At 42.6% G+C, this 26,326-nt stretch overlaps 1 protein-coding gene across 1 annotated transcript; it reads left to right on the forward strand.

The window, feature by feature from the left end:
- The first annotated feature begins 8,092 nt into the window (after window positions 1-8,092).
- On the forward strand, window positions 8,093-19,913 carry LOC149432777 (phospholipase A2 inhibitor NAI-like). Its single transcript, XM_089665012.1, has 5 exons — window positions 8,093-8,210; window positions 11,040-11,150; window positions 14,061-14,207; window positions 17,057-17,200; window positions 19,227-19,913. Exons 1-5 carry the CDS (start codon window positions 8,159-8,161, stop codon window positions 19,463-19,465), a joined length of 693 nt encoding a protein of 230 aa, XP_089521138.1. The 5' UTR covers window positions 8,093-8,158; the 3' UTR covers window positions 19,466-19,913.
- The last annotated feature ends 6,413 nt before the right edge of the window (window positions 19,914-26,326 follow it).

Raw genomic sequence — 26,326 nt, forward strand, 5'->3', positions numbered from 1 at the left:
ACAATAGCACTTCTCAATCTACGCCCTCCTGGCGTAACTACGTCACAATTCAAACTCATTCTACAAATTACCACCGCAGCCAAGCAGGTTATGGCAAAATCCTGGAAATCCCCCACTTTAAGCATTGCTGCGGTTAAAACTAGAGTAACGCAAGCCATGATACATGCAAAGGTGGAAGCCACAATCCTTGACACAATTCCTAAGTTCCTAAAAGTCTGGAATCCTTGGGTGGAAGGCTTCCTCCCGCAGAACTTTGATGAATCGCTTCTTCTTCCCTGATGTGCAAACCGTGCATTCTTAGCATTAGTCTGGCACCACTGCGAACCGAACACACAAACCACTACCTCTCTCCCTTCCACCCATGGAGTCATTTCCGTCACCCCTCTCTCACCCCCCCCCCCCTCAGTCCCCCTCTGTTCACCCCTAACTCCCCACGCAGCCCTGTTGAGTCCTCATCCCCATCGTTTAATGTCTATGTGATACGCCACTACCCTTTGATAAGAATTTTTTACTTACTTGGCATCACAGGTTGTATTGCTTTGTTTTATTGACTCTCCCTTAATATATAATGCAATTGACACTGAATGTACTTTCCCCCGCACTTTACTGTCAATATATTGTCTATTGCCTACTGTTAATGTTTTTCCTCCTATGTTATAATACCAATAAAAAGTTTGAACAAGAATAGAAATAAGAGAAAGAATATAACTGTCCTCTGAAATTAGAATTTCAAATAGAATAAATTTCAATTTGAATCGAAAAAAAAATTGCATAGAAATAAATAGAATAGAAAAGAATGGAAAATACAAAAGACTGGAATTCAATAGCACAGAATAAAATAAAGAGAATTTAACTGTCTTCTGAAATTTCAAATAGAATAAACTTGAATAGATTAGAATAAAATAGAAAATAATACAGTAGAAAAGAATAGAATAGAAAAAACAATAGAATTCAATAGAATAGAATAAAATAAAGCGAATATAACTGTCTTTTGAAATTCAAAATTTCTAATAGAATAAATTTGAATAGATTAGAATAAAATAGAAAATATTAGAGTAGAAAAGAATAGAATAGAATAGAAAAAAAAACCCAATAGAATATAATAGAATAGAAAGAATATAACTCTTTTCTGAAATTCGAATTTCTAATAGTATAAATTCAAATTTGTATAGAATAGATTAGAATGCAATAGAAAAGAATAGCATAGAAAAACAACAATAAAATAGAAATAATAAGATTGTCTTCCAAAATTCGAATAGAAAACATTGGAATAGATTAGAATAGAATAGAAAAGAATAAAATAGAAAATAAGAGAAAATAAGAGAATAGAAAAGAATAGAATAGCATAGAACAAAATTAGAATGCATTAAAATTTGAACATCACTTTGAGTTTGAATGTTGTTTAAAATTTTACAAATTTGGTCGAATTGAATTCTAATCGAATTAGAAAAACGAATAAACAAAAATAAATTAGTCTTGAAAACATCAAAACAAAATTATTTAAATTAAATTTGTTCTGCACATCTGATGCAGTCACTGTTCAGCCATTCATTTTCCATCCAGCTCAGTTGATTTTAAGATCAATGTTTGTTGAGCCGAGTGGTGTTTGTAAGGTCACTAGGGCTCGAATTTTGGCTGATTCAGCAGGGGGTCAGCTGAAATCCAGCTATCTATGTCTAGCCTAAAGTGGTTGGAAACCCTCACATATACCCAGTGCAGTGATTGGCCTCAGGTGATACACAGAGATGAAACAAATCCTCCTACATAAGTTGTACCTGTGTATCTGTAGCTGTCTTTCCCCTACAGCCATTCAAAGTTCTAAATTTACACGGAGATCTCCCAGCTCTAAAAAGCAGGGGGTGGGGATCTGAAGTGACATCAGTGAGGAGAACTCTGAGAGCTGATTGGAGAGAAGGGTTATACACAGCTGGAGGTCCCACCCCTGTCACCTTTTTTTCTCTTGGTACTGTAATGTGCATTCTCTTGACTGTAATAGGCTCTATATAAACATGTTGGTCCTGATGGCCACTAGGTATGAATTTGGTGCCAAAACCAGCTACTATTACCATTTCCTGGTGGGTATCACCAGGGCTTTCTTTCTCAGAGAATAGGTGCAGTTATTCTCCAATTCTGAGAAGCACCATTCCTTAGTTCCACCCCCACCCACCTCTGAGGACTGTTCTTTGGTTCCACCCCCTACCCACCTCTGAGGACTGTTCTTTGGTTCCACCCTCTACCCACCTCTGAGCACTGTTCTTTAGTTCCACCCCCTATCCACCTTTGAGGACTGTTCTTTGGTCCCACCCCTTACCCACCCCTAAGCACTGTTCTTTGGTTCCACCCCCTACCCACCCCTGAGCACCGTTTTTTGGTTCCACCTCCTACCTACTTCCCTGTGCCAAGTATCCCAGTACAGAACCAAGTATCAACAAGAAAAGCAGTAAAATAGATCCCCTGAAGCCAGCAGTAATAGAGACCACCAGCAACAATAGATCCCCAGCAACAATAGACCCCTCTAGCAGCAAAAGACCCCCACAATAATAGACCCCCACCAGCAACAATAGATCTCCCAGTAGCTGGTATAAATAGACCTTTACAGCTGTCAGCACCAACAGACCCATCCATCAACAGTAGATCCATCCCAGCAACAATTGACCCCTTCAGCAACAAAATACCCCCATCAGCAAAAATAGACTTCCCCAGCACCGACAAATAATATGCTGCTTGTACTTATATACAGTGTCCCAGTGCATGTATACCAACCGAAAAAGGCAACAAGTGAAAACCTCAGTGGGAAATATACACTATATTGCCAAAAGTATTGTTCCCGCCCTCCAAATCATGTGATTCAGGTGTTCCAATCCCCTCCATGGACACAGGTGTATACAATCAAGCCCCTAGGCATGCAGACTGCTTCTACAAACATTGGTGAAAGAATGGGTCGCTCTCAGGAGCTCCGTGACTCCAAGCGTGGTCCCATGATAGGTGGCCACCTGTGCAATAAGTCATAAAATATGCAGCGCTCATAAATTAGGTCTCAAGATCCACAGGAACCTATTAGCATACAATTATTCTAAATATACCATTAAATATAAAGCATATAGAACTGGTGACTTCTATGGTGCATCCCCGGTTGGAGAACCGGAACAAAGTTCGTGACTCTTGTGTTGGACAAGCTGAAAGAAGTTTGCACTAACCAGATATCTCAGCACATGGAGCATGGAGTAATTAAGACCTACTCCTGGTACTCTGAAAGGAAGCCACTGGAAAGGATGATGTCATCTGATCTCTCGCCACTAGATGTCATGTTCCTAGAACAGCAGGAGATGATTCCAGAAATGCACATCAGCCAGTAAGGAGATGAATCCAGCAAGCCAGCCAGCATCACACAGGAGACCAAGAGGAACCAGGCACCTTCAAAAAGCCCAGGCTCCCTCCAATAAAGAGAGCCACAGGCCAGAAGCTTTGATAGTGTAGTATTGCATTTATTAAGTAGTAATTCAAAATGACAAGAAAAACCACACTTACAAAAGGTCACAGGAACAAGGGGCAGCTAAAAGATATGTCCAGACAGTGGGGGGGGCACCTCCCTGACGCGTTTCGTGTCAACACACGTTTTCAAAGGGGGTGCATTGCAGGGAAATCGATCGTTTTTATATTCCGCGGTGCGCATGCGCAGTACGCACCGGTGACGTCATTGCGGTAAAGCCGCGCATGCGCAGTACGCACATACGGCGGCCATTTTCTCGAAGAACAGTGCAGATGGACAACAGGAGGTGAAACCCATATTAAGGGATGCAGATGGAGACAGTCTAATCTGTGGAGCCATTACTATGCAGTGAGGCAAAAAAGGAATGCTAACCTTGTGTGCAGAGTATATGTAGTTATTAAACATGGGGAAATAACTATATAAACTGCCTCTATGGACATGGCTCACAAAAAGACTATAAGGACATAGGTTAATATGTATATATGTTATTGCGATGGGAACTATTCGGACAGGTATTCAACCTGGTGAATGTATGTATAGGCATAACGCAGGAACATAGGGTAAATAATTGACACAAGAACCCGTCAAATATGCAGCATGACCATGCATATCAAACGTTCTCATATTGCGCCATATGTACCTAGGTCTTACATGCAAAGACAAACTGTGGAGTCATACCACTAAAATATAACAGACAAACGTCTAAAATTACAGAAACGCATGTGACCACAGTTAATACATAAAGTAAAAAGCAAATGTTTAAATAACAATAAAAAATCAAGGGGACATTAATAGGAGTGTGAATAAAATAAAATCCACATGGTAAAAACGCATCCGAAGGCCATAGGCACAACAGATATAACATATGTGGATTGCAGTTGTAAAAATGTTACAATAATAAAGGTAATTAATATAATGATAAAGGCAATAAAAAGCAATAAAGGCAATAGAAGAACAATAGAAAACATTATAAAGAAATTATAAAAACCATTATAAAAAACATTATAAAAACAGCCAAACCTCACAAGAAAAAACGAACTGACAGCAACGCATGTCATAAAAATTTAAAATAGAAGTTATGATAAATGCAGATTAACTAGTGTCAATAAAACAATTGATGTCCAACTCAATGTTAAGGCCTAAAGGTGATGATGTACGTAATAAATAGATCCATTTTGTTTCTAACCTAGAGACTGCTCTACGTTTATGGACTCCTCTCCAATGCTTATGGACTCCTCTCCAATGCTTATGGACCATGTCAATGCCAATAAATTTGAGTGAATGAGGATCCTGATTATGTTGTTCGCGAAAGTGCATAGATAAAGAGTGTTCTTTGAAACCCTTCTTTATATTTTTGAGATGTTCACGTAGCCGAAAGAAGGGTTTCAAAGAACACTCTGGTGGTCCATAAGCATTGGAGAGGAGTCCATAAACGTAGAGCAGTCTCTAGGTTAGAAACAAAATGGATCTATTTATTACGTACATCATCACCTTTAGGCCTTAACATTGAGTTGGACATCAATTGTTTTATTGACACTAGTTAATCTGCATTTATCATAACTTCTATTTTAAATTTTTATGACATGCGTTGCTGTCAGTTCGTTTTTTCTTGTGAGGTTTGGCTGTTTTTATAATGGTTTTTATAATGGTTTTTATAATTTCTTTATAATGTTTTCTATTGTTCTTCTATTGCCTTTATTGCTTTTTATTGCCTTTATCATTATATTAATTACCTTTATTATTGTAACATTTTTACAACTGCAATCCACATATGTTATATCTGTTGTGCCTATGGCCTTCGGATGCGTTTTTACCATGTGGATTTTATTTTATTCACACTCCTATTAATGTCCCCTTGATTTTTTATTGTTATTTAAACATTTGCTTTTTACTTTATGTATTAACTGTGGTCACATGCGTTTCTGTAATTTTAGACGTTTGTCTGTTATATTTTAGTGGTATGACTCCACAGTTTGTCTTTGCATGTAAGACCTAGGTACATATGGCGCAATATGAGAACGTTTGATATGCATGGTCATGCTGCATATTTGACGGGTTCTTGTGTCAATTATTTACCCTATGTTCCTGCGTTATGCCTATACATACATTCACCAGGTTGAATACCTGTCCGAATAGTTCCCATCGCAATAACATATATACATATTAACCTATGTCCTTATAGTCTTTTTGTGAGCCATGTCCATAGAGGCAGTTTATATAGTTATTTCCCCATGTTTAATAACTACATATACTCTGCACACAAGGTTAGCATTCCTTTTTTGCCTCACTGCATAGTAATGGCTCCACAGATTAGACTGTCTCCATCTGCATCCCTTAATATGGGTTTCACCTCCTGTTGTCCATCTGCACTGTTCTTCGAGAAAATGACCGCCGTATGTGCGTACTGCGCATGCGCGGCTTTACCGCAATGACGTCACCGGTGCGTACTGCGCATGCGCACCGCGGAATATAAAAACGATCGATTTCCCTGCAATGCACCCCCTTTGAAAACGTGTGTTGACACGAAACGCGTCAGGGAGGTGCCCCCCCCACTGTCTGGACATATCTTTTAGCTGCCCCTTGTTCCTGTGACCTTTTGTAAGTGTGGTTTTTCTTGTCATTTTGAATTACTACTTAATAAATGCAATACTACACTATCAAAGCTTCTGGCCTGTGGCTCTCTTTATTGGAGGGAGCCTGGGCTTTTTGAAGGTGCCTGGTTCCTCTTGGTCTCCTGTGTGATGCTGGCTGGCTTGCTGGATTCATCTCCTTACTGGCTGATGTGCATTTCTGGAATCATCGTCCTGCTGTTCTGGGAACATGACATCAGATGACATCATCCTTTCCAGTGGCTTCCTTTCAGAGTACCAGGAGTAGGTCTTAATTACTCCATGCTCCATGTGCTGAGATATCTGGTTAGTGCAAACTTCTTTCAGCTTGTCCAACACAAGAGTCATGAACTTTGTTCCGGTTCTCCAACCGGGGATGCACCATAGAAGTCACCAGTTCTATATGCTTTATATTTAATGGTATATTTAGAATAATTGTATGCTAATAGGTTCCTGTGGATCTTGAGACCTAATTTATGAGCGCTGCATATTTTATGACTTATTATCCGAAGTTTCTTGAGGTTTACTTTCTATGCTAGCAGCTTAACTAATCATCTTTTTAATCCATATACTCATTTATCTGAATAATTATTAGACACCTAGCGCTGTTTCATTCCAATTTTATATACCTGTGCAATAAGTCCATCCGTGACATTTCCTGGCTACTAAATATTCCACGCTCAACTGTTAGTGGGATTATAACAAAGTGGAAGCAACTGGGAACAACAGCAACTCAGCCACCAAGTGGTAGGCCACGTCACATGACAGAGCGGGGTCAGCGCATGCTGAAGCGCACAGTGTGCAGAAGTCGCCAACTGTCTGCAGAGTCAATAGCTAAAGACCTCCAAACTTGGTGTGGCCTTCAGATGAGCCCAACAACAGTGCGTAGAGAGCTTCATGGAATGGGCTTCCATGGTCGAGCAGCTGCATCCAAGCCTTGCATCACCAATGCAAAGGGTCGAATGCAGTGGTGTAAAGCACGCCACCACTGGACTCTAGAGCAGTGGAGATGTGTTCTCTGGAGTGACCAATCATGCCTCTCTGTCTGGCAATCCCATGGACGTGTCTGGGTTTGGCGGTTGCCAGGAGAACGGTCCTTGCCTGACTGCATTGTGCCAAGTGTAAAGTTTTGTGGAGGGGGGATTATGGTGTGGGGTGTTTTTCAGGGGCTGGGCTTGGCCCCCTAGTTCCAGTGAAGGGAACTCTTAAGGCGTCAGCATACCAAGACATTCTGGACAATATCATGCTCCCATCTTTGTGGAAAGAGTTTGGGGATGGCCCCTTTCTGTTCCAACATGACTGCCCACCAGTGCACAAAGCAAGGTCCATAAAGACATGGAGGAGCCAGTTTGGGGTGGAGGAACTTGACTGGCCTGCACAGAGTCCTGACCTCAACCCCATAGAACACCTTTGGGATGAATTAGAGCGGAGACTGCGAGCCAGGCCTCCTCCCCCAACATCAGTGCCTGACCTGACAAATGTGCTTCTGGAAGAATGGTCCAACCTTCCCATAGACACCCTCCTAAACCTTGTGGACGGCCTTCCCAGAAGAGTTGAAGCTGTTATAGCTGCAAAGGGCGGGGCCAACTCAATATTGAGCATTGAACCCTACGGACTAAGACTGGGAGGCCATTAGAGTTCATGTGCGTGGAAAGGCCGGCAGCCCAATATTTTTGGCAATTTAGTGTCACAGAGTGCACCCGGGGGGGAAGTGCTGGTTGGACCTCTACAGACGCCCTACCATACCTAGACAACCATGCTGTAGCCAGCTATAGCGCAATTGGCATGTAGATATTAAAAAAAGGAAGCATTTGTTAATTAAAAATCTTTTTCATTACATATCAAATTAATCTCACAGGTCTTATCTTTTCGTTTCCGTGTTTTTTTTGCAAATCTTTCAGCACAGATCTAGGACTTTGATAGAAAAGATGAGATTTCAGTTTCCTCATACCAAACGGCAAAATCCACACCCTCATCAATTCATATAAAAAAAGGCTCAGCAGCCACCTCCAATAATAGTGACGGAGGTGACACCGGCACAGCACATGTCGGGTGGAGGATGGACGGTCTGCTGAGCTTTCTCTGTCTGCTTCGTGTCCTCATCACCCCAGGTAAGTCAGATCTCAGTAGGTGATAGAATAGCAGTCAGTCAAAGCTTTTTCACTACGGGGTTGTTTCTTAAACCTGAACAATGAAATCGCCCTTCTGATCTGTTACAAGCAGGGCTTTTTTTCTCAGACAATAGGTGCAGGTACCCCCCCCTTCCAAGTCACCCCTTGTTTCTGCCCCCACCCACCTTCGAACACCGTCTATGTGTTTCACCCCATACCCACCTCCCAGTACCTCCGCCTTTATAGAAAACAGAACCGAGTATCATGTTGTGCTGTTCAGTAATTTGCATAGAATTGCATAGAATTTGTTAATGATAACAAGAAAAGCAGGAAAATAGATCCCCTGCAGCCTGCACCAATATCCCCCCCCAAAAAAAAAACAATAGATCTCGCCACCAACAATGAAACCTCCACCAGCAACAGTAGATTGTCGGGGCAACAACAGACCCCCTGCAACAAAACACCCTCCCGCAACAATAGACCGACTCTAAGGAACAATGAGACCCCCACCAACAACAATAGATCTTCTAGTAGCCAGTATTATTAGACCTTCCAGCAGCTAGAAACAAGAGATCCCTTCCCTCAGCAGTAGATCCTTCCAAGCAACAATACTCCCCCCATCAACAATATATGCCCCCAGATACAATTTGTTTCACCCCATACCCACTTCCCAGTACCACAGCTTTTATAGAAAATAGAATGAGTATCATGTTGTGCTGTTCAGTAATTTGCATAGAATTGCATAGAATTTGTTAATGATAACAAGAAAAGCAGGAAAATAGATCCCTTGCAGCCTGCAGCAATACCCCCCCCCAAAAAAAACAATAGATCTCTCAACCAATAATTAAACCCCCACCAGCAACAGTAGATTGTCCTGGCAACAACAGACCCCCTGCAAGAAAACACCCTCCCTCAACAATAGATCAACCCCAAAGAACAATAGACCCCCACCAACAACAATAGACCTTCTAATAGCCAGTATTATTAGACCTACCAGCAGCTAGAAACAAGAGATCCCCTCCCTCAACGGTAGATCACTCCAAGCAACAATACCCCCTCATCAACAATAGACGCCCCCAGATACAATGGACCGCTCCCTGAACCATAGATCCCCTCCAGTGACAATAGATTCCCAAGGAGCCAGCGTCAATGGACCCTCCAGCACACCTTGTCATTACATACATTCAGGTCTGGAGGTGCGTTCCCTCTGAAAAAAAAGCCCTGGTTCAAAGTACCATTGAAAGCATTTTGCTCTATCAGTTCAATTCGTGCAAAGAAATACTTGTTGATCCTGCCAGAATCTTTATAAGCTGATAATTTCCTGTGCTCTATGCCTGTTCTCTCATCAATTACATCATTTTCAGCTGTCACTGTGGACTACGCAAAACTGTTCTAGGGTGACAATGCCACTCCTCTATAGATACAGTATAGCGAGTGTTGTCACTCTAGGACAGTAAGTGTGTTACTGGCCGGATCACCAGGTGAAAAAAAAAAACCTGAAAAAGTAGACTAATGCAACCCTCCCCTGCACTGCCACTGTCCTGCCGTTTATATACATCGGCCAGGCGGGAAATGGTTAAGTGGCTTTGAACGTGGCATGGTTGTTGGTGCCAGGTGGGCTGGTCTGAGGATTTCAAAAACTACTGATCTACTGGGATTTTCACACACAACCATCTCTAGGGTTTACAGAGAATGGTCCAAAAAAGAGAAAATATCCAGTGAGTGGCAGTTGTGTGGAGGAAAATGCGTTGTTGATGTCAGAGGAGAATGGGCAGACTGGTTTGAGATGATAGAAGGGCAACAGTAACTCATAGCGTATGTACTCTCCAGCGCCTCAAGATATGCACAGCCAAAAGGGAAGCCAAGGGTACCAGGACAGCGACAACCAAAAGGAAATGTTCCAGGGGTGCAGCCCTCCTCAGACGGGGAAATCAGCCACTGGATAGAGAGAAAAACAGGTGGCGCACACACCTAGTGCATTATCCAAGGTTTATTGTAGGAATTAAATCATAAAAACATACTCACAGACGAAGCATGTATCTAAAAAGCATAGAAAAATGACAATGGCCACAACGGCAGGCAAGGTGTTCTCACTGTCAGTGCGGTCAAATGGCTGACGCGTTTCGGGGACGAATCCCTTTCCTCAGAGCTGATGACCAACCTCTGATGCTGATGCACGATGAATGGAAAGTAAAGTGAGAGCCCTGCTGTTGATGTCTCTGATGCCGTTGTGGCCATTGTCATTTTTCTATGCTTTTTAGATACATGCTTCGTCTGTGAGTATGTTTTTATGATTTAATTCCTACAATAAACCTTGGATAATGCACTAGGTGTGTGCGCCACCTGTTTTTCTCTCAACAGTAACTCATGTCAATATGGACCAAAATATCTGAGAAATGTTTCCAACACCTTGTTGAGTCCATGCCATGAAAAATGAATGTAGTTCAGAAGGCAAAAGGGGGTCCAACCTGGTACTAGCAAAGGTGGACCTAATAAAGTGGCCGGTGAGTGTATATATGAAGCACCTTTCAGCCCTGGGGTTCTGGTTCAAATCTCAGGCAAGGTTGCATTGATTGCTAGCATGCTGCAAAGACAGGCTGGCAGATTATTGCCTCCTGTCTAAATGAGCCCTAGTATGTGAGATAGGATCCTTAGATTGTAAGCTCTTTGGGGGTGGGGACTGATGTGAATGTATAATATGTAAAGTACTAAATTGAAGATGCTATGTAAATATCTGTAATAAAAAAAAATAGAATTAACATATAGAAGTTAATTTGAAGGGTTCTGTCTGTCAAACAATAATCACTCATATTCTACTATATTTTTCAGGTCATTCTCTTTCATGCATCACATGTATGGGACAAGATTCCTGCACGGGACCTGCCGTGACCTGTAAGTCTAGTCACAGCTGCAGCTTAGCGTATTCAGAGACCACTGAAGGTATGCCTCCCAAAATATTTCTGCAGTGTGATCAATTCTTATTTTCATTATTTAGGTAGTACTCTAACCAAAGTATGTTTGAAAGTATGTTTCTCTGATGGGTTTGTGGAGGTTCCTTGATCCTTGAAAGCTGTATTGTCTCCACCATGCTTGTCTTGTGGTGGCTCTAGGAGCTCTAGTATGTCTCGTCTTCTATGGTCTTCTGTGTATGATTTTTGAAGGCTGTATTATCTCAGCCATACTTGTCTCATGGTGGCTCCAGATCTTCTAGTACAGTATGTCTAGTTTTCTACGGTCTTCTATGTATGATCCTTGAAGGCTGTATTGTCTCGGTCATGCTTTTCTTGTGATGGCCCTAGGTCCCCTAGTATGTTTAGTCTAGTCTGCTATGTATGATCCTTGAAGGCTTTATTGTCTCAGCCATTCTTGACTTATGGTGGCTCTAGGTCCTCTAGTATGTCTAGTTTTCTATGGTCTTCTACGTATGATCCTTGAAGGCTGCATTGTCTCGGTCATGCTTTTCTTGTGATGGCCCTAGGTCCCCTAGTATGTTTAGTCTAGTCTGCTGTGTATGATCCTTGAAGGATTTATTGTCTCAGCCATTCTTGACTTATGGTGGCTCTAGATCCTAGTATGTCTAGTTTTCTATGGTCGTCTATTTATGATCCTTGAAGGCTGTATTGTCTCAGCCATGCTTTTCTTGTGGTGACTCTAGGTCCTCTTGTATGTATAGTCTAGATTTCTATGTATTATCCTTGAAGGCTTTATTGTCTCAGCCATTCTTCACTTATGGTGGCTCTAGGTCCTCTAGAATGTCTAGTCTTCTATGGTCTTCTATGTATGATCCTTGAAGGCTGTATTGTCTCAGCAATGCTTGTCTTATGGTAGCTCCAGCTCTAGAATGTTTAGTCTATAAATTGTATGATACATGAAGACTGTACTGTCTTGGCCATGCTTTTCTTGTGGTAGCTCTAGGTCCCCTAGCATGTCTAGTTTAGTCTTCTATGTATGATCCTTGAAGGATTTATTATCTCAGCCATTCTTGACTTATGGTGGCTCTAGGTCCTCTAGTATGTCTAGTCTTCTGTGGTCTTCTCTGTATGATTTTTGAAGGTTGTATTGTCTTTGACGTGCTTAGCTTGCGGTGGCTCTTGGTCCTCTAGTATGTCTAGTCTAGTCTTCTACAGTGGGGCAAAAAAGTATTTAGTCAGCCACCAATTGTGCAAGTTCTCCCACTTAAAAAGATGAGAGAGGCCTGTAATTGGCATCATAGGTAGACCTCAACTATGAGAGACAAAATGAGAAAACAAATCCAGACAATCACATTGGCTGATTTGGAAAGAATTTATTTGCAAATTATGGTGGAAAATAAGTATTTGGTCACCTACAAACAAGCAAGATTTCTGGCTCTCACAGACCTGTACCTTCTTCTTTAAGAGGCTCCTCTGTCCTGCACTCATTACCTGTATCAATGGCACCTGTTTGAACTTGTTATCAGTATAAAAGACACCTGTCCACAACCTCAAACAGTCACACTCCTATGATGCCAATTACAGGCCTCTCTCATCTTTTTAAGTGGGAGAACTTGCTCAATTGGTGGCTAACTAAATACTTTTTTGCCCCACTGTATGTATGGTCCTTGAAGGCTGCATTGTCTCTGCCATGATTGTCTTGTGGCGGCTCTAGGACCTCTAGTATGCCTAGTCTAGTACTTTTTGTAAAAAATGATTATGTCTTAAAGGGTGAGTCCAACCAAATAGATTTTAGTTTTTGGTAGATGCTGTAAAGAGCTTCTGTCATAGGGACCCTGTCATCAACTTAGAAAATAGCAGGTAAAAGTGAGGCTTTTACAGGTGAATACAGTAAGATTCATACATTCCTTAAATTCATTGGGAACATTGTTACTGAAATTAAGCTAATATTTCCCCTATGCAACAATCAAGTGATTTTTCCAAGTTTGAGATGATGTCATTAGTCTGCTGCAGGCAGGAGGAAGCATTTCCTCAGTCCTCCCCCTCCCCCTAATGCAGTGGTGTATTTAGGTTTTGTGCTGTCCTAGGCAACAAAAAAATCGGACGACCCTCTCCCCAACAGAGAGAGAGCCTGACAATGAACAACACCCTCCCCACCGTGGACCCATGAAGAGAACCTGACAGTGATCAGCAACACCCCTGCCTCATCCCCCCCCCCCAACCAAGAGAGTCTTCCACTAACACCCACCCAGTGGTGACAGAGAGAAAGACACTCACCTTCACAGCTCTGGACATCCCCGGGAACAATAGTTGGGCTCTGCATACATCATCAAACAGCCCGCAACCTCTCTTGGATCCCACCTGGCCTCCATACTGAATATGTCCCTTCTTTCAGGGGGCAGTGCTGCCCCCCTAAAAAAAATGCCACCCTAGGCAAATGCCTTGTTTGCCTTGTGGTAAATATGCCCCTGCCCCAATGATCAGAATGTACAATGCAACTCTGTAGTAATTCTCAAGGTGAGAGGCTGCAGAAGGTGCTACATTGTGTCAGATATTTTTGAACACAGCCAAGAACTGCACAGGCACCAGGATTTACATGATTGTGTCATCTCTGAGCTGGCATCTCAGTCCAGGAAGTCGATGGTGATCCTGGATGATGCCTGAACAAAGATGGCACCAGACCTTTGGGGAGAAAAGCAGAAAAAGGCATTGTCAGGGGGGAGTACCGTAACCTCTGTGGGAGATATTAAATACCTGGAAGTGTTACTCTGACACTTTACCTAAAGTAGATCGACTTTATGCTAGGTCCATGTTCAGTATTTTAAAGGTACTTAAATAGTTGTTGAAATTGCTTTTGTGGCCAGATTAAAACTGATGATAATGAGAAGGAGGATTAATATTACAGCTATATAATACTACTGTATAAATTATTGTGCAGGTGGAAACATCACTACAACCTATGTAAGGTCATGTGTACCAACAAGCCAATGTAATAAAGTGGGCAGCCTCAGCTATACCGGTGGCACAATGAAGATGGGGATTTCATGCTGCGACACCGATAACTGCACTTCTCCTCTACCTCAATGTAAGTTCATTTATTTTATTATTATTTTTATATTCAGTCTCACCAACTTGACAGATAAGGTTTATGTCAAAATTGCATAAATAATATCCACTTCAGCCCCATTTCTGGCACTTTTTGTTTACATTTCAAAATCAGTATTTTGTGCTAGAAAATGTCTTAGAACCCCCAATCATTATACATACACTGCTAAAAAAAAATTAAAGGAACACAGAGTCTAGCATCAAGTGAGTTAAATTCCTAGGATATTGATCTGGTCAGGTATGTAGCAAAGGGGGGTTGGTAATCAGTTTCACCTGCTTTGGTGTTAATGAAATTAACAACAGGTGCTCTAGATAGGCAACAATGGGATGACCCCCAAAACATAAATGGTTTAACAGGTGGAGGCCACTGACATTTTTTCCCTTCTTATCTATTCTGACTGTTTTTCACTAATTTTGTATTTGGCTAGGGTCAGTATCACTACTGGTAGCATGAGGCAATGCCTGGACCCTACAGAGGGTGCACTCCAACTCCTCCAGGATGGCACATCAATAGGGGTGGTCTGACCATTCGAGCACTCGGGCACTGCCCGAGGTCAGTAGGGGGCCCCATGAGATGCCCCTGATACCTTTTATAAGCTTTTTAGAAGGCTTTTTTGGGTGTGGGCGAGGACATGGGGGCCCCATGATCCCCTATTGCCTGGGGGCCCCATGAGTTGTCAGTCCACCCATGCACATCAATGAGTGCCATTGCCAGAAGGTTTGCTATGTCTCCCAGTACAGTCTCAAGCACATGAAGGAGATTCCAGGAGACAGGTAGTTACTCTAGGACAGCTGGACAGGGCCAGAGAAGGTCCTTAACCCATCAGCAGGGCCGGTATTTGCAAGGAGGAACAGGATGAGCCCTGCCAGAGCCCTACAAAATTACCTCCAGCAGGCCACTGGTGTGAATGTCTTTGACCAAACAATCAGAAACAGACTTTATAAGGGTGGTCTAAGGGCCGGACATCCTCTAGTGGGCCCTGTGCTCACTGCGTTGCACCATAGAGCTCAATTGGCATTTGTCATTGAACACCAGAATTGGCAGGTCCACCAATGGCGCCCTGTGCTTTTCACAGATGACAGCAGGTTCACCCTGAGCACATGTGACAGACGTTAAAGGGCCTGGAGAAGCCATGGAGAACGTTCTGCTGCCTGCAACTTCTGCAACATTCCTTTTCTTCTCTATGATCAGAACCTTAATTGTTTCATATTCACCCTGTCCTCAACCTCCTATCCCTTTAACCAGCAAAAAGTTACCCGTATAAACTTTCTCCACTTCAACCCTGCTCCTCTATTTCTCTACTGATGACCTCTGTGACCATATCTCCCTGCCCTGACCTAGCCACTTCTGTTTACACTCCCATCCTAACGGGATGGCTTACTTGCCTCTGAAACATGAATTGTTCACCCCTATAATTAAAAAATACCCAAGTATGAAGAGCCTAAGACCGATCTCCTTTCTCTCATTTACCTCCAGACTCCTAGGACTGATAGATTACAATCATCTAAGCTCCCACCTCACTGATTACAATCTTCTTGATGTAGTCTGTTTTTTTCCCACAGCAAGTTACAGAAACTGCTCTACTAAAGCTCACTAATGACTTGCTAAGTGCTAAACACAATGGCCACTATTCAGTACATTCACTAATAGACCTTTCTGCTGCCTTCAACCAAGCTGACCACCTGCTCTTCCTCAAAAAAATGTATGCCCTTGGTCTTCAAGACTCTCCTTTTTCCTGGTTTTCCTCCTACCTATCTAAGTGCTCCTTCACCTCCTCCTTTTTTTCTTCCTCTATCCTCAGTGCTCTGTCCTAGGACCCCTTCTATTCTCTATCTACTTCTTTTTCCTTGGTCAGTTGATAACTTCACATGGCTTCCATTACCTTTTCTATGTTCATGACACCCAACTCTATCTCTCTACTTCTCCTCCCACCCCTTCAGTCTCCTTGTATTTCACTAATCTGCTAACTGTACAGTATCAGTATGAATGTCAAACAACGTCCTAAAACTCAATCTTTTAGAAAATGAGCTCATAATATCCCCCTCCCCCTTTACCTGTTCCCTAGATTTTTCCATTGATATTAAAAGAACAATGATCCTTCCTTCCTTCCAATGTACCAGTGTCCAAGGTGCAATCCTGGAATCCAACCTCTCCTCTCATGCCCACATCCAATCACTGTCCAAATCACCACTGCCACAACATTTCCAGTATTTGCCTCTTTTTAACCAACGACACCAAGCTTCTCATTCACTTCTTGTTCTCACTCACTTCAACTACTGCATCTCTTTACTAATTGCCTACCTCTACAAAGGCTATTCTCCTTTAAGTCTAATATGAATGCTGCTGCCAGATTCATCTACCTTACCAATCAGTATCTTCTACCTCTCTGCCAATCTCCACACTGTATTTGGATTACCCAACAAATAAGATTCAAAATACTACAACAACTTACAAAGTCATCCACAACTCCAGCTACATCATCAACATCATCTCAAAAAATCAACAAAACTGTCCTCTGTGCTCCTCCCCAATACCTCCTGCTCTCTAGAGCCTTGTTAACTCTTCCCAAACTTGTGTGCAGGACTTCTCCAGAGCCTCCTTCATCCTAGGAATTTCAACTCCAATCTGTCAGGTCATCACCTACTCCTGCCTTTAGACAATCCCTGAAAGCTCATCTTTTCAGGCAAACCTATCCCTCCACTAGCTAGTAAATGGATCTTATGTTCTTGAACAACTCATCCCCAAGTTGTAAGCTCTCCTGAGCAGGGCCTCCTAACCTTTTCGTCTTGAACTGTATTGTAACTGTGTTCTTTGCTCTTATTTTTAAGTAACATCTACAAGCACAGGAGCAAATGGTGTGCAATGCAAAACATGCGGATCTATGAACTCCAGCTCCTGTGAGACTAACACCACCATGAACTGCACTGGAAACGAGGCTCAGTGTGTGACCTTTCAAAACACAAACACAATGGGTAATTTCATATACATTTGATAATAACTTTATTTATTGCAATTGCAAATGTGTTCTGTAATAATGTTTTTTTTTAAATTAGTGTGTTAGGATTTATCTCACAGTAATACAGAACAAGGTGAGAAATAATGACCAAGGATATCTCTCACTCCCTACCCTACCATGAAACAGTGTTAGTGTTTTGTCATTGGCCCAGTTCTGTCATATAGAGGTGTTCAGAGAGTTCTAAGCCTTGTGTGAACTCCAACCAGTATTGACTTTAAGCTTACACAGGACCAGAGTAGGACTTGGCTGGTGAGTGTTTGTCCCATGAGTCAGTACAAATAATATGTAGGTCTGGAGCAGGGGTGGACTGACCATTTGGAAACTCGGGCACTGCCCGAGGGCCCGGGGTCAGTAGGGGGCCCCATGAGATGCCCCTGGTACCTTTTTCATAGGCTTTTTTGAGTTTGGGCAAGGACACAGGGGCCCCATGATCCCCTATTGCCCGGGGGCCCATCAGTTGTCAGTCCACCCCTGGTCTGGAGGCCTCTTTACAAGTCAGATATCAAGCTGGGAAAGTCTGACACTCAGTCTGAGAGGGACTGGAATTCGGTGAAGCATGCTTGGCGTTACATAGCATCCCGCTCACTATTCAAATCTGCAAAATCTGGCAGAGGCAAGTCTTCCACTACTATTTTCTTTGTGGCTCTGAGATGCCATGTGCCTGAATGTGGAAAGCTGCAGAAAAAAACTGATGATGGAAGACGTGAAAAGAAATTACTTAGCAAGTCTCCAATAAAAAGTAAAGGCAGCGTGAAGAAAACTTACAAAAATATAATTGAACAAATTTTTAGGTTAACCCATCTGCTGGGAATAGAAATGGATCCTCCTGAGCCAACAAGAGCCCAGCCTGGAGGCCAGACCCCCCCCCCCCACCCTCAACCTAGAGGACTCCTGCCAGGTCACCAGCAGCCTCCTCAGTACCCCATCTTCCACCTGACTCCCCTGCTAGCCTGACTCTCCCATATATACGGGTTGGCCACACCACTCTACCAGGTCCTCCAAACCAGGGATTGGTTACACTCCCATAAACATTCATATAAGGTCCTCCACCCCTTCCGCTCACTAAATTCTGAAAGCTTCCATGGTCCTCCAGAACCAGGTGGAGGCGATAGAGTCCTAACCTGTTAAGCCTTCCAGATATCATATGTACTCTCCAGCGCTTCAGACAATGGACAGCCAAAGTGAAGCCAAGGGAACCAGGACAGAGATAACCAAAAGAAGGTGCTTCAGGGGTGCAGGACGGGGAGATCAGCCACTAGATAAAGAATAAACAGGTGGCACACACATCTAGTGCATTATCCAAGGTTTATTCAAAGGTATAAAAGATAAAAACATACTCACAGATGAAGCATGTATATAAAAAGCTTTTGCATTAAGAAGATGGCCACAACGGCAAGCAAGGTGTTCCAACTGTCAGTGCGGTCAAATGGCTGACGTGTTTCAGGAATGGTGTTCTAAGCATCGGTCCCCCTCATACACTACACATCTGTACTAGTCTAAGAGGCTGGTCAGCAGCTCTGAGGAAAGGGACTCGTCCCCGAAACGCGTCAGCGTGGCCATCTTCTTAATGCAAAAGCTTTTTATATACATGCTTCGTCTGTGAGTATGTTTTTATCTTTTATACCTTTCAATAAACCTTGGATAATGCACTAGGTGTGTACGCCACCTGTTTTTCTTTATTTTGTTAAGCCTTCCAGCCTGACTTGCAGTAACCCGACTTAATTACAGACTCACACAGTTACCATGAGTCATACACAATAAATGTACCCTAGTGCACAGCCATCGCTGGAGTGCATGTAGACAGGTCATAGCTGCAGGGGATCAGCGGCACTGAGATGGAACAAAAAATAAAAAATGGAAAAAAACAGCATTTAACAAAAGTCAATTGTATATGATACATTTTAACAAGCCTAATGTCATTCATCTACTTTCATGAAAGTCAGGAGATAAATGTCACTTCTGTTAAAATTCTCTTCCTGCAGGAATCTTCTCTTCTACTTCATCATTGCGAGGATGCGGTACCAAATCCCTGTGCGATGTTCAAAACCTTTCCTCTACTATAAACTATACGACTTCTGTAATTCACTTTACTTGTGAAAGTACCAATCTCAACAATGGAGGAAACAGCATTACCTCTCCGAACAACGGGGGAGTCATTTTCCTGCTCTTCTCCGCAGCTGCCGCCATGTTTATCTCCCACCAGTTTAATAAGGATCCCTAAACATTTTGGGGTGCATGTTAGTGAATGCAGGAATGATCATTGGAGGAGGGATTCAGGGGAAATGCACACTGCTAGGACTGAAAGTGAAACTGCTATTAAATATCTTGTTCATGAATGCTGTGTTCTGTGTGGATGTAACACTTCCAGGTATCACAGTTCCCCCCCCCCAGCAATGCATTCATCTTCTTTTCTCTTCAGAAAGACATCACCATCTTTGTTCAGGAATTTGTACCTTTAGGCAAAATTTTTGACCTGACATTTTACATGCGTGTGCTATACTCTAGTAGCTATTATATTAACCACTTAAAGCAGGGGTGTCCAAACTTTTTTCAAAGAGGGCCAGATTGGATGAAGTGAACATGGTGGAGGGACGAACATTTTTCCGAACATTCTTTGAACCATTACAATTAAATGCAAATAAATTATTTTATGCCAAGTTAATTGCAAACGACATACTTTTCATTTCATAACATTTAGATCAACTGACAGCTGAGTTTTCACTATGTATTGAAAATAAATTTAAAAAATCTTACCTGCACTAATGTGAAGGGTGAAAAGGTAGCTGGAGCTGAAGTCTCTGAGGGGAAGAGAAACACACTTCACGCTGGAAGCCCAGCCCTGACGTCACCGCCCTCTGTCGCTCCCAGCGCGGCGCAGTCACGTATGCGCACTGCTCTCAAGCAGAAGACTGTCTGCCACAGAAGGGAGGGCCGTGCGACAGCCGCATTTACACAGACCAGGGAGAACGCGCCGCAGTCAGGCATGCGCACTGCCCTCTGCTCTCAAACAGAAGACTGTCTGCCATAGAAGGGAGGGCCGTGGGAGGGCCACATTACACAGAGCAGGGAGGGCTGTTGGAGGGCCGTATTAAACCGACCCCCGGGCCGTAAATGGCCCGTGGGCTGGACTTTGGACATGTCTGGCTTAAAGGCTGCCCTATAGCAGATATGCCGCTACAGGGCAGCACCTGTGCGCAAAATCATGTATATATATATATATATATATGTGATTTTGCATCTCCAGGTAGGGGGCACGCGTGAGCCGCACGCACGCTCTACCTGCGTCACCATTTGCGGCTGTGGCTGTCAATCACCGGGCCCTGGACAATAATTACCCGCCGGCGCCTGGAGATTACAGAGCATCTCCAACGAAGAAGAAGATTGTTTTGTTTACAAACAATCTTTCTCCCTCTCAGCTCGAGCACACTGTACAGTACAGCCATCCCGATCAGTGTGCTTACAGTAAAGCACCCCCCTCCCCCGCCTCCTAGTAAAACACTTCCAGCACACAGTTAACCCTTTGATCGCCCTAACATTAACTCCTTCCTGCCCAGCACACTGCACAGCAAAGCCATCCCGATCAGTGTGCTTACAGTAAGGCACACACCCCCCCCCCTGCCCCCTAGTAAAATGCTCCCAGCACACAATTAACCCTTTGATTGCCCCTCCCATTAACCCCTTCCTGCACCATGCCATTAGTACAGTGTCAGTGCTTTTTTTTTAGCACTGATTACTTTATTGGTGTCACTGGTATGGGTGTCACTCTCCCCTGTCAGCTCCTGCACACTGCTTTGTATGGCTCTGCATAGCAGAGCCATACAAAGCAGCATGCTTACAGTGAAACACACACACAGCCCATGTAGTAAAAGAGCACACAGTTAACCCTTTGATCGCCCCACATGTTAACCCCTTCCTGCCCAGTGCCATTAGTACAGTGTCAGTTTTTTTTTTAGCACTGATCACTATATTGGTGTCACTGGGGATGTCAGTGACACCAAGTTAACTCCCCCCCCCCCCCCCGGTGTCAGAATGTCTGCCGCAGTCCCGCTAAAAGTTGCTGATTGCCACTAGTAGAGAAAAAAATCCAATTATCTATACCACCATTTGTAAACGCTATAACTTTCACATAATCCAGTTAATTTATATATATTGGAATTTTTTTAGTGAAGACACAGAGCAGAATACATTTTGGCCTAAATTTATGACAAAAGTTGATTTTTTAAATTTTTTTATTGACATGTTTAATAGCAAAAAGTCCAAAATATTGTTTTTTTTCTCAAAATTGTTGATCTTTTTTTGCTTATAGCACAAAAAATAAAAAATGCACAAGGGATCAAATACCACCAAAAGAAAGATCCATTTGTGGAAAAAAAGGACATAAATTTCATTTGGGTGCAGCGTTGCATGACTACGCAATTGTCAGCTAAATTAACAGAGCACTGTAACGCAAAAAATGGCCTGGTCATGCAGGGGGGTAAATCCTTAAGAGGGCGAGGGGTTAATTTACACGTATTGGGATTTCTTTTTTAGCAAATACATGGAGCAGAATACATTTTGGCCTAAATTTATGCTGAAAGTTGATTTTTTTAAATCTTTTTACTGGACATGTTTAATAGCAAAAAGTCCAAAATACTGTTTTCTTCTTAAAATTCTTGGTCTTTTTTTTGCTTATAGCGCAAAAAATAAAAACCGCACAGGTGATCACATACCACCAAAAAAAATCTCAATTCGTGGGAAAAAAAGGACGTAAATTTAATTTGGGTGCAGCGTTGCATGACCGCGCAATTGTCAGTTAAATCAACGCAGCACCGTAACGCAAAAAATGGCCTGGTCATGAAGGGAGGAAATCCTCAAGACGGCGAGGGGTTAATTTACACGTATTGGGATTTTTTTTTTTTTAGCAAAGACATGTTGCAGAATATATTTTGGCCTAAATTTATGACGACATTTGATTTTTTAAATCTTTTTACTGGACATGTTTAAGTTCAAAATATTGTTTTTTTTCCTCAAAATTGTCGCTCTTTTTATAGCATAAAAAACAAAAACCACAGAAGCGATCAAATACCACTGAAAGAAATCTCTGTTTGTGGGAAAAAAATTTTGGTGCAGCGTTGCATGACCACGCAATTGTCAGTTAAAGTAATGCAGCGCTGTATTGAAAAAAAAATGGCCTGGTCAGGAAGGGGGGAGGAATCCTAGGAGAGCAAGGGGTTAATTTACACATATTGGGATTTTTTTTTTAGCAAAGACATGGAGCAGAATAAATTTTGGCCAAAATTTATGATGAAAGTTGATTTTTTAAATCTTTTTACTGGACATGTTTAATAGCAAAAAGTCTAAAATATATACTTTTTTCTCAAAATTTTCGCTTTTTTTATAGCGTAAAAAATAAAAACCGCAGAGGCAATCAAATACCGCCGAAGGAAAGCTCTATTTGTGGGAAAAAAAATTGGGTGCAGTATTGCATGACCGCGGAATTGTCTGTTAAAGTAACACAGCGCTGTATCACAAAAAAATGGCCTGGTCAGGAAGGGGGGTATGTCCTCTGGAGGCCAAGTCCCAAGAGAACATCAGTTAAATACCCGTAACTCATGATGGTACAATAAGGGGCGGACTGACAACTCATGGGGCCCCCGGGCAATAGGGGATCATGGGTCCCCTGTGTCCTTGCCCAAACTCAAAAAAGCCTATGAAAAAGGTACTCATGGGGCCCCCTACTGACCCCGGCCCTCGGGCAGTGCCCGAGTTTCCAAATGGTCAGTCCGCCGCTGGGTACAATTGTATAGAAAAAAAAGTGGAGTGAGTCTTAGCTGTCATTACTGATCACTCCCTAGAGCGACGCAAACAAAGAGACAAAGCAACAAGACCAGCTAGATGTCAACTTGAAAATGTTTAAATGTTTGCAAGAAAAATTAGTTTTTATATTTACATAGCAAAAGTTGGCTTTTTGAGTTACAAACCTGTTTTTTTTCCTCTGACGTGGAGAAAACCAGAACTGTTCTCACACTAGAAATTCTACATTTCTGGAATGCAACTTAAAGAGGAGCTTAAAGCAGAGCTCCACCCAAACGGGGAAGTTCCGCTTTAAGCCTTTGTCCCCGGCTCCTCATTAACCACTTCTTCCCCTGTTCAATCTTCCTGGTGACCTAAGTGCCATTCAGGCTTTATGACACTGGCCACCGGTAAAATGGCCGCCGTTGGCGCTTATCGCACATGTGCAACCTGTGTTCTGTCATTGTCTCTACCACTACGAGAAAATGGCCGCCACGCACATGCACTGCGCATGATGTGGCGGCAGCTCATGGCGCATGCGTGTCGAACGATATTTAAAGGATCTGTTTTTCTCTGCACACTCCCTTTGATAACGTTTCCTGTACAGGAAACGCGTCAAGGAGGTGCTCCCTTACTGTTTTTTTTTTTAAACAGATAAAGCTTTATTTTGGTGGTGTTTATTTTTATTTTTTTTGCTATGTAAACGAAAAAAAGTGTTTTGTCTTATAAAATTTTGCAAATAAATAATATTTCATCATAAATCTTGGCCAAAATGTATTCCGTTATCTTTTTAGTAAAAAAAAATATAACCAAACAATTATAATTTTTAAACTTTTTTTTAATTTTAATTTTATTTTTTTTATAATATTATTTATGTTTTTTTTACATACTGTCACCCTAGCAGTACAGTGTCACCATGGTGACACTGTACTACTTGTGGGGAGTGATAAAGTTTTTTATTTTTTTTTTACACTGATTGCTTTTACACCAACAAAGGCTGTAAAAGCAATCATTTCTCTTTCTCTCTGTCTGCATTCTTGCAGCCATTGAGAACTACTGTGTGAGCTGTGATTGGTCACAGCTTGTCACATGGTACAAGGCTGTTGTGAATAGCCCTGTACCATGTGATCTCTGTGATCATTCACAGATTTCACACGTAGCAAGCAATGAGGTCAGGAGTGACATCTTGCTTACTACTCTGCATGTGATCACTGGCCAAGCAGTGATCACATGATCGGGACCTCGCACAGAGGTCCCGTACAATGATCGGTGTTCCGCTGAGTCCAGGGAGCACGCACAAGCAGGAGGCAGGGAGACCATTTATAAATGGCCACCCAACCCTGCACTGCCACCGTCCGGCCGTTTATATACAACGGCTGGACGGGAGGTGGTTAAGGATTGGCACCTTTGGGAAGCAGGTACCTGAATTTGACAGGTTCCCGCTCCCACTTCCGCTGTGATCGTCTAAGGCGATTGAAAGCAGATGTTTGGAAGATACCCCTCTCTCCCCATAGTCTTCTGGGACATGTGACAGGTCTCAAAAGACTATGGGGCCATTCACAAAGAGCAGCGCTATATGCGCATGCGCAGTGGGCACCCCGCTGTGAAGTGTCCTTACACTGAAGATGCCAGCGCCAGGGAGAGAAGAGGGCCGGTGAAACCAGCGGTGATGAGGACCAAGGGACAGGTAAGTGGCTGTATTTAAAAAGTCAGCAGCTACAGTTTTTGGCTCCCACTGCTGTCTTTAAAATGCTGTTCCAAACCAGCTGGAGGCGGGGCTGAGCCGTCTTCTCTATGTCAATTGATGCAGATAAGACGGCTCAGGATTGAGCCCTCACAGGTGCCCCTTTGAAAAAGGGCTTTCCATGGGGGTACCCACTAAAGAGGAGAAGCCTGGACCACCTGCGGGGGACCCCAGAAGAGGAGGATCCAGGCTGCTCTGTGTAATACCATTGCACAGAGCAGGTAAGTAAAGCAAGTTTGTTATTTTAGTAAAAAAAAATAAAAAAAATGAACAGTTAAAACAATGCCCTGTGTTATAAACACAGCAGGCATCATAACTGGGGACGGTCCCTTCGGACTAGTCTGTAGGGTAATAAAGGGGTTAAGTGATGGGAGAAGGACAGGATGGTGAAGGGGCGTGATTTGGATTGTGGCGGCAGATAATTGATAGGTGGAAGAAATAGGAGGGGACTCCTGCATCACGTTAAGTCCCGCCCTTCCACGACAAAAGAAGTCCCCAACCTCCCTGTCCAAGTTTTTGTTCCTGGGTTTTGTTGTTATGGCTTTTGGCTTTGTAAATAAATAAATACATAAATAAATAATTAAAAAAAAAAATAAAAAAAGAATACATACATAAGTTAAAAAAAGTGTATTTTTTTCTTAAAGGACAATGAATAAATATTTACAAAATAATTAATTAAGAGACAACTTGTTATTATTGATTACAGTCATGTATATTTGTTGTCACGCGGTATTTTTTATCACAGCTGGCGTTTTTATTCCTTCCGGGTCGAGGTGGCAAGTGACTGGTAGAGGTGGTGGAATTGGTATCCGGAGGCCCAAGTAATCCTAACCTGGATGGCTGGGGGTTGAATTGGCTCCTCAGTTGTGGTTATTTTAGTCAATCTCAAGGAGAAGTGAACAGTGTACCAGTCATGTCGTTTTAAATGCAACGTGATAAATCAGGGTCAATGCCTCTACAGTGTTATTAAAAAAAAAAGCGTTTTCCATTCTTCTGCCTTTGATTTTGTTCATTAAAGGTCTTTCTCATTAACTATTAAATGAAACTTGCAGTTTTAGTCTTTTGCAGTTTGTGGGTTTTTTTGCTTACTTCTCAGCACAGATCTATGACTTTAACAGCAATGATGAGATCTCCGTTTCCTCATACCGTTCCTGATGTTGACACCCACACCAATTCATAGAAAGTAGGTTTGGCAGTGACATTCAGCAACAGTGACGGAGGTGACATCGGCCCAGCACAGGTTGGGTGGAGGATGGACGGTCTGCTGAGCTTTCTCTGCCTGCTTTGTGTCCTCATATCACCAGGTATGTCTGATCTCAGCACGGTATAGAATAACAGACATTCAAAAGTTTTTTTTAACCATGGGGGAAATGTAAAACCTTAAAAATGAACTTGCTCTTTTGGCTTGTAATTATACGATTGAAAGCACTTTTTTATAACTGGGGGCGTGGTCTGGCCGGGGACTTGCATGGCCACCTAAACTATGCTCCAATGGGGATCAGCAGCATCCAATGACCAGAGAGCCTTCTCAGCTCTCATTGGCAGCACAGCTAATGGTGACAAAGG

Source organism: Staurois parvus, unplaced genomic scaffold (genome assembly GCF_062004578.1).
Source record: "Staurois parvus isolate SC_StPar_1 unplaced genomic scaffold, SC_StPar_1.0 ptg002113l, whole genome shotgun sequence".
NCBI classification, from domain to species: domain Eukaryota; kingdom Metazoa; phylum Chordata; class Amphibia; order Anura; family Ranidae; genus Staurois; species Staurois parvus.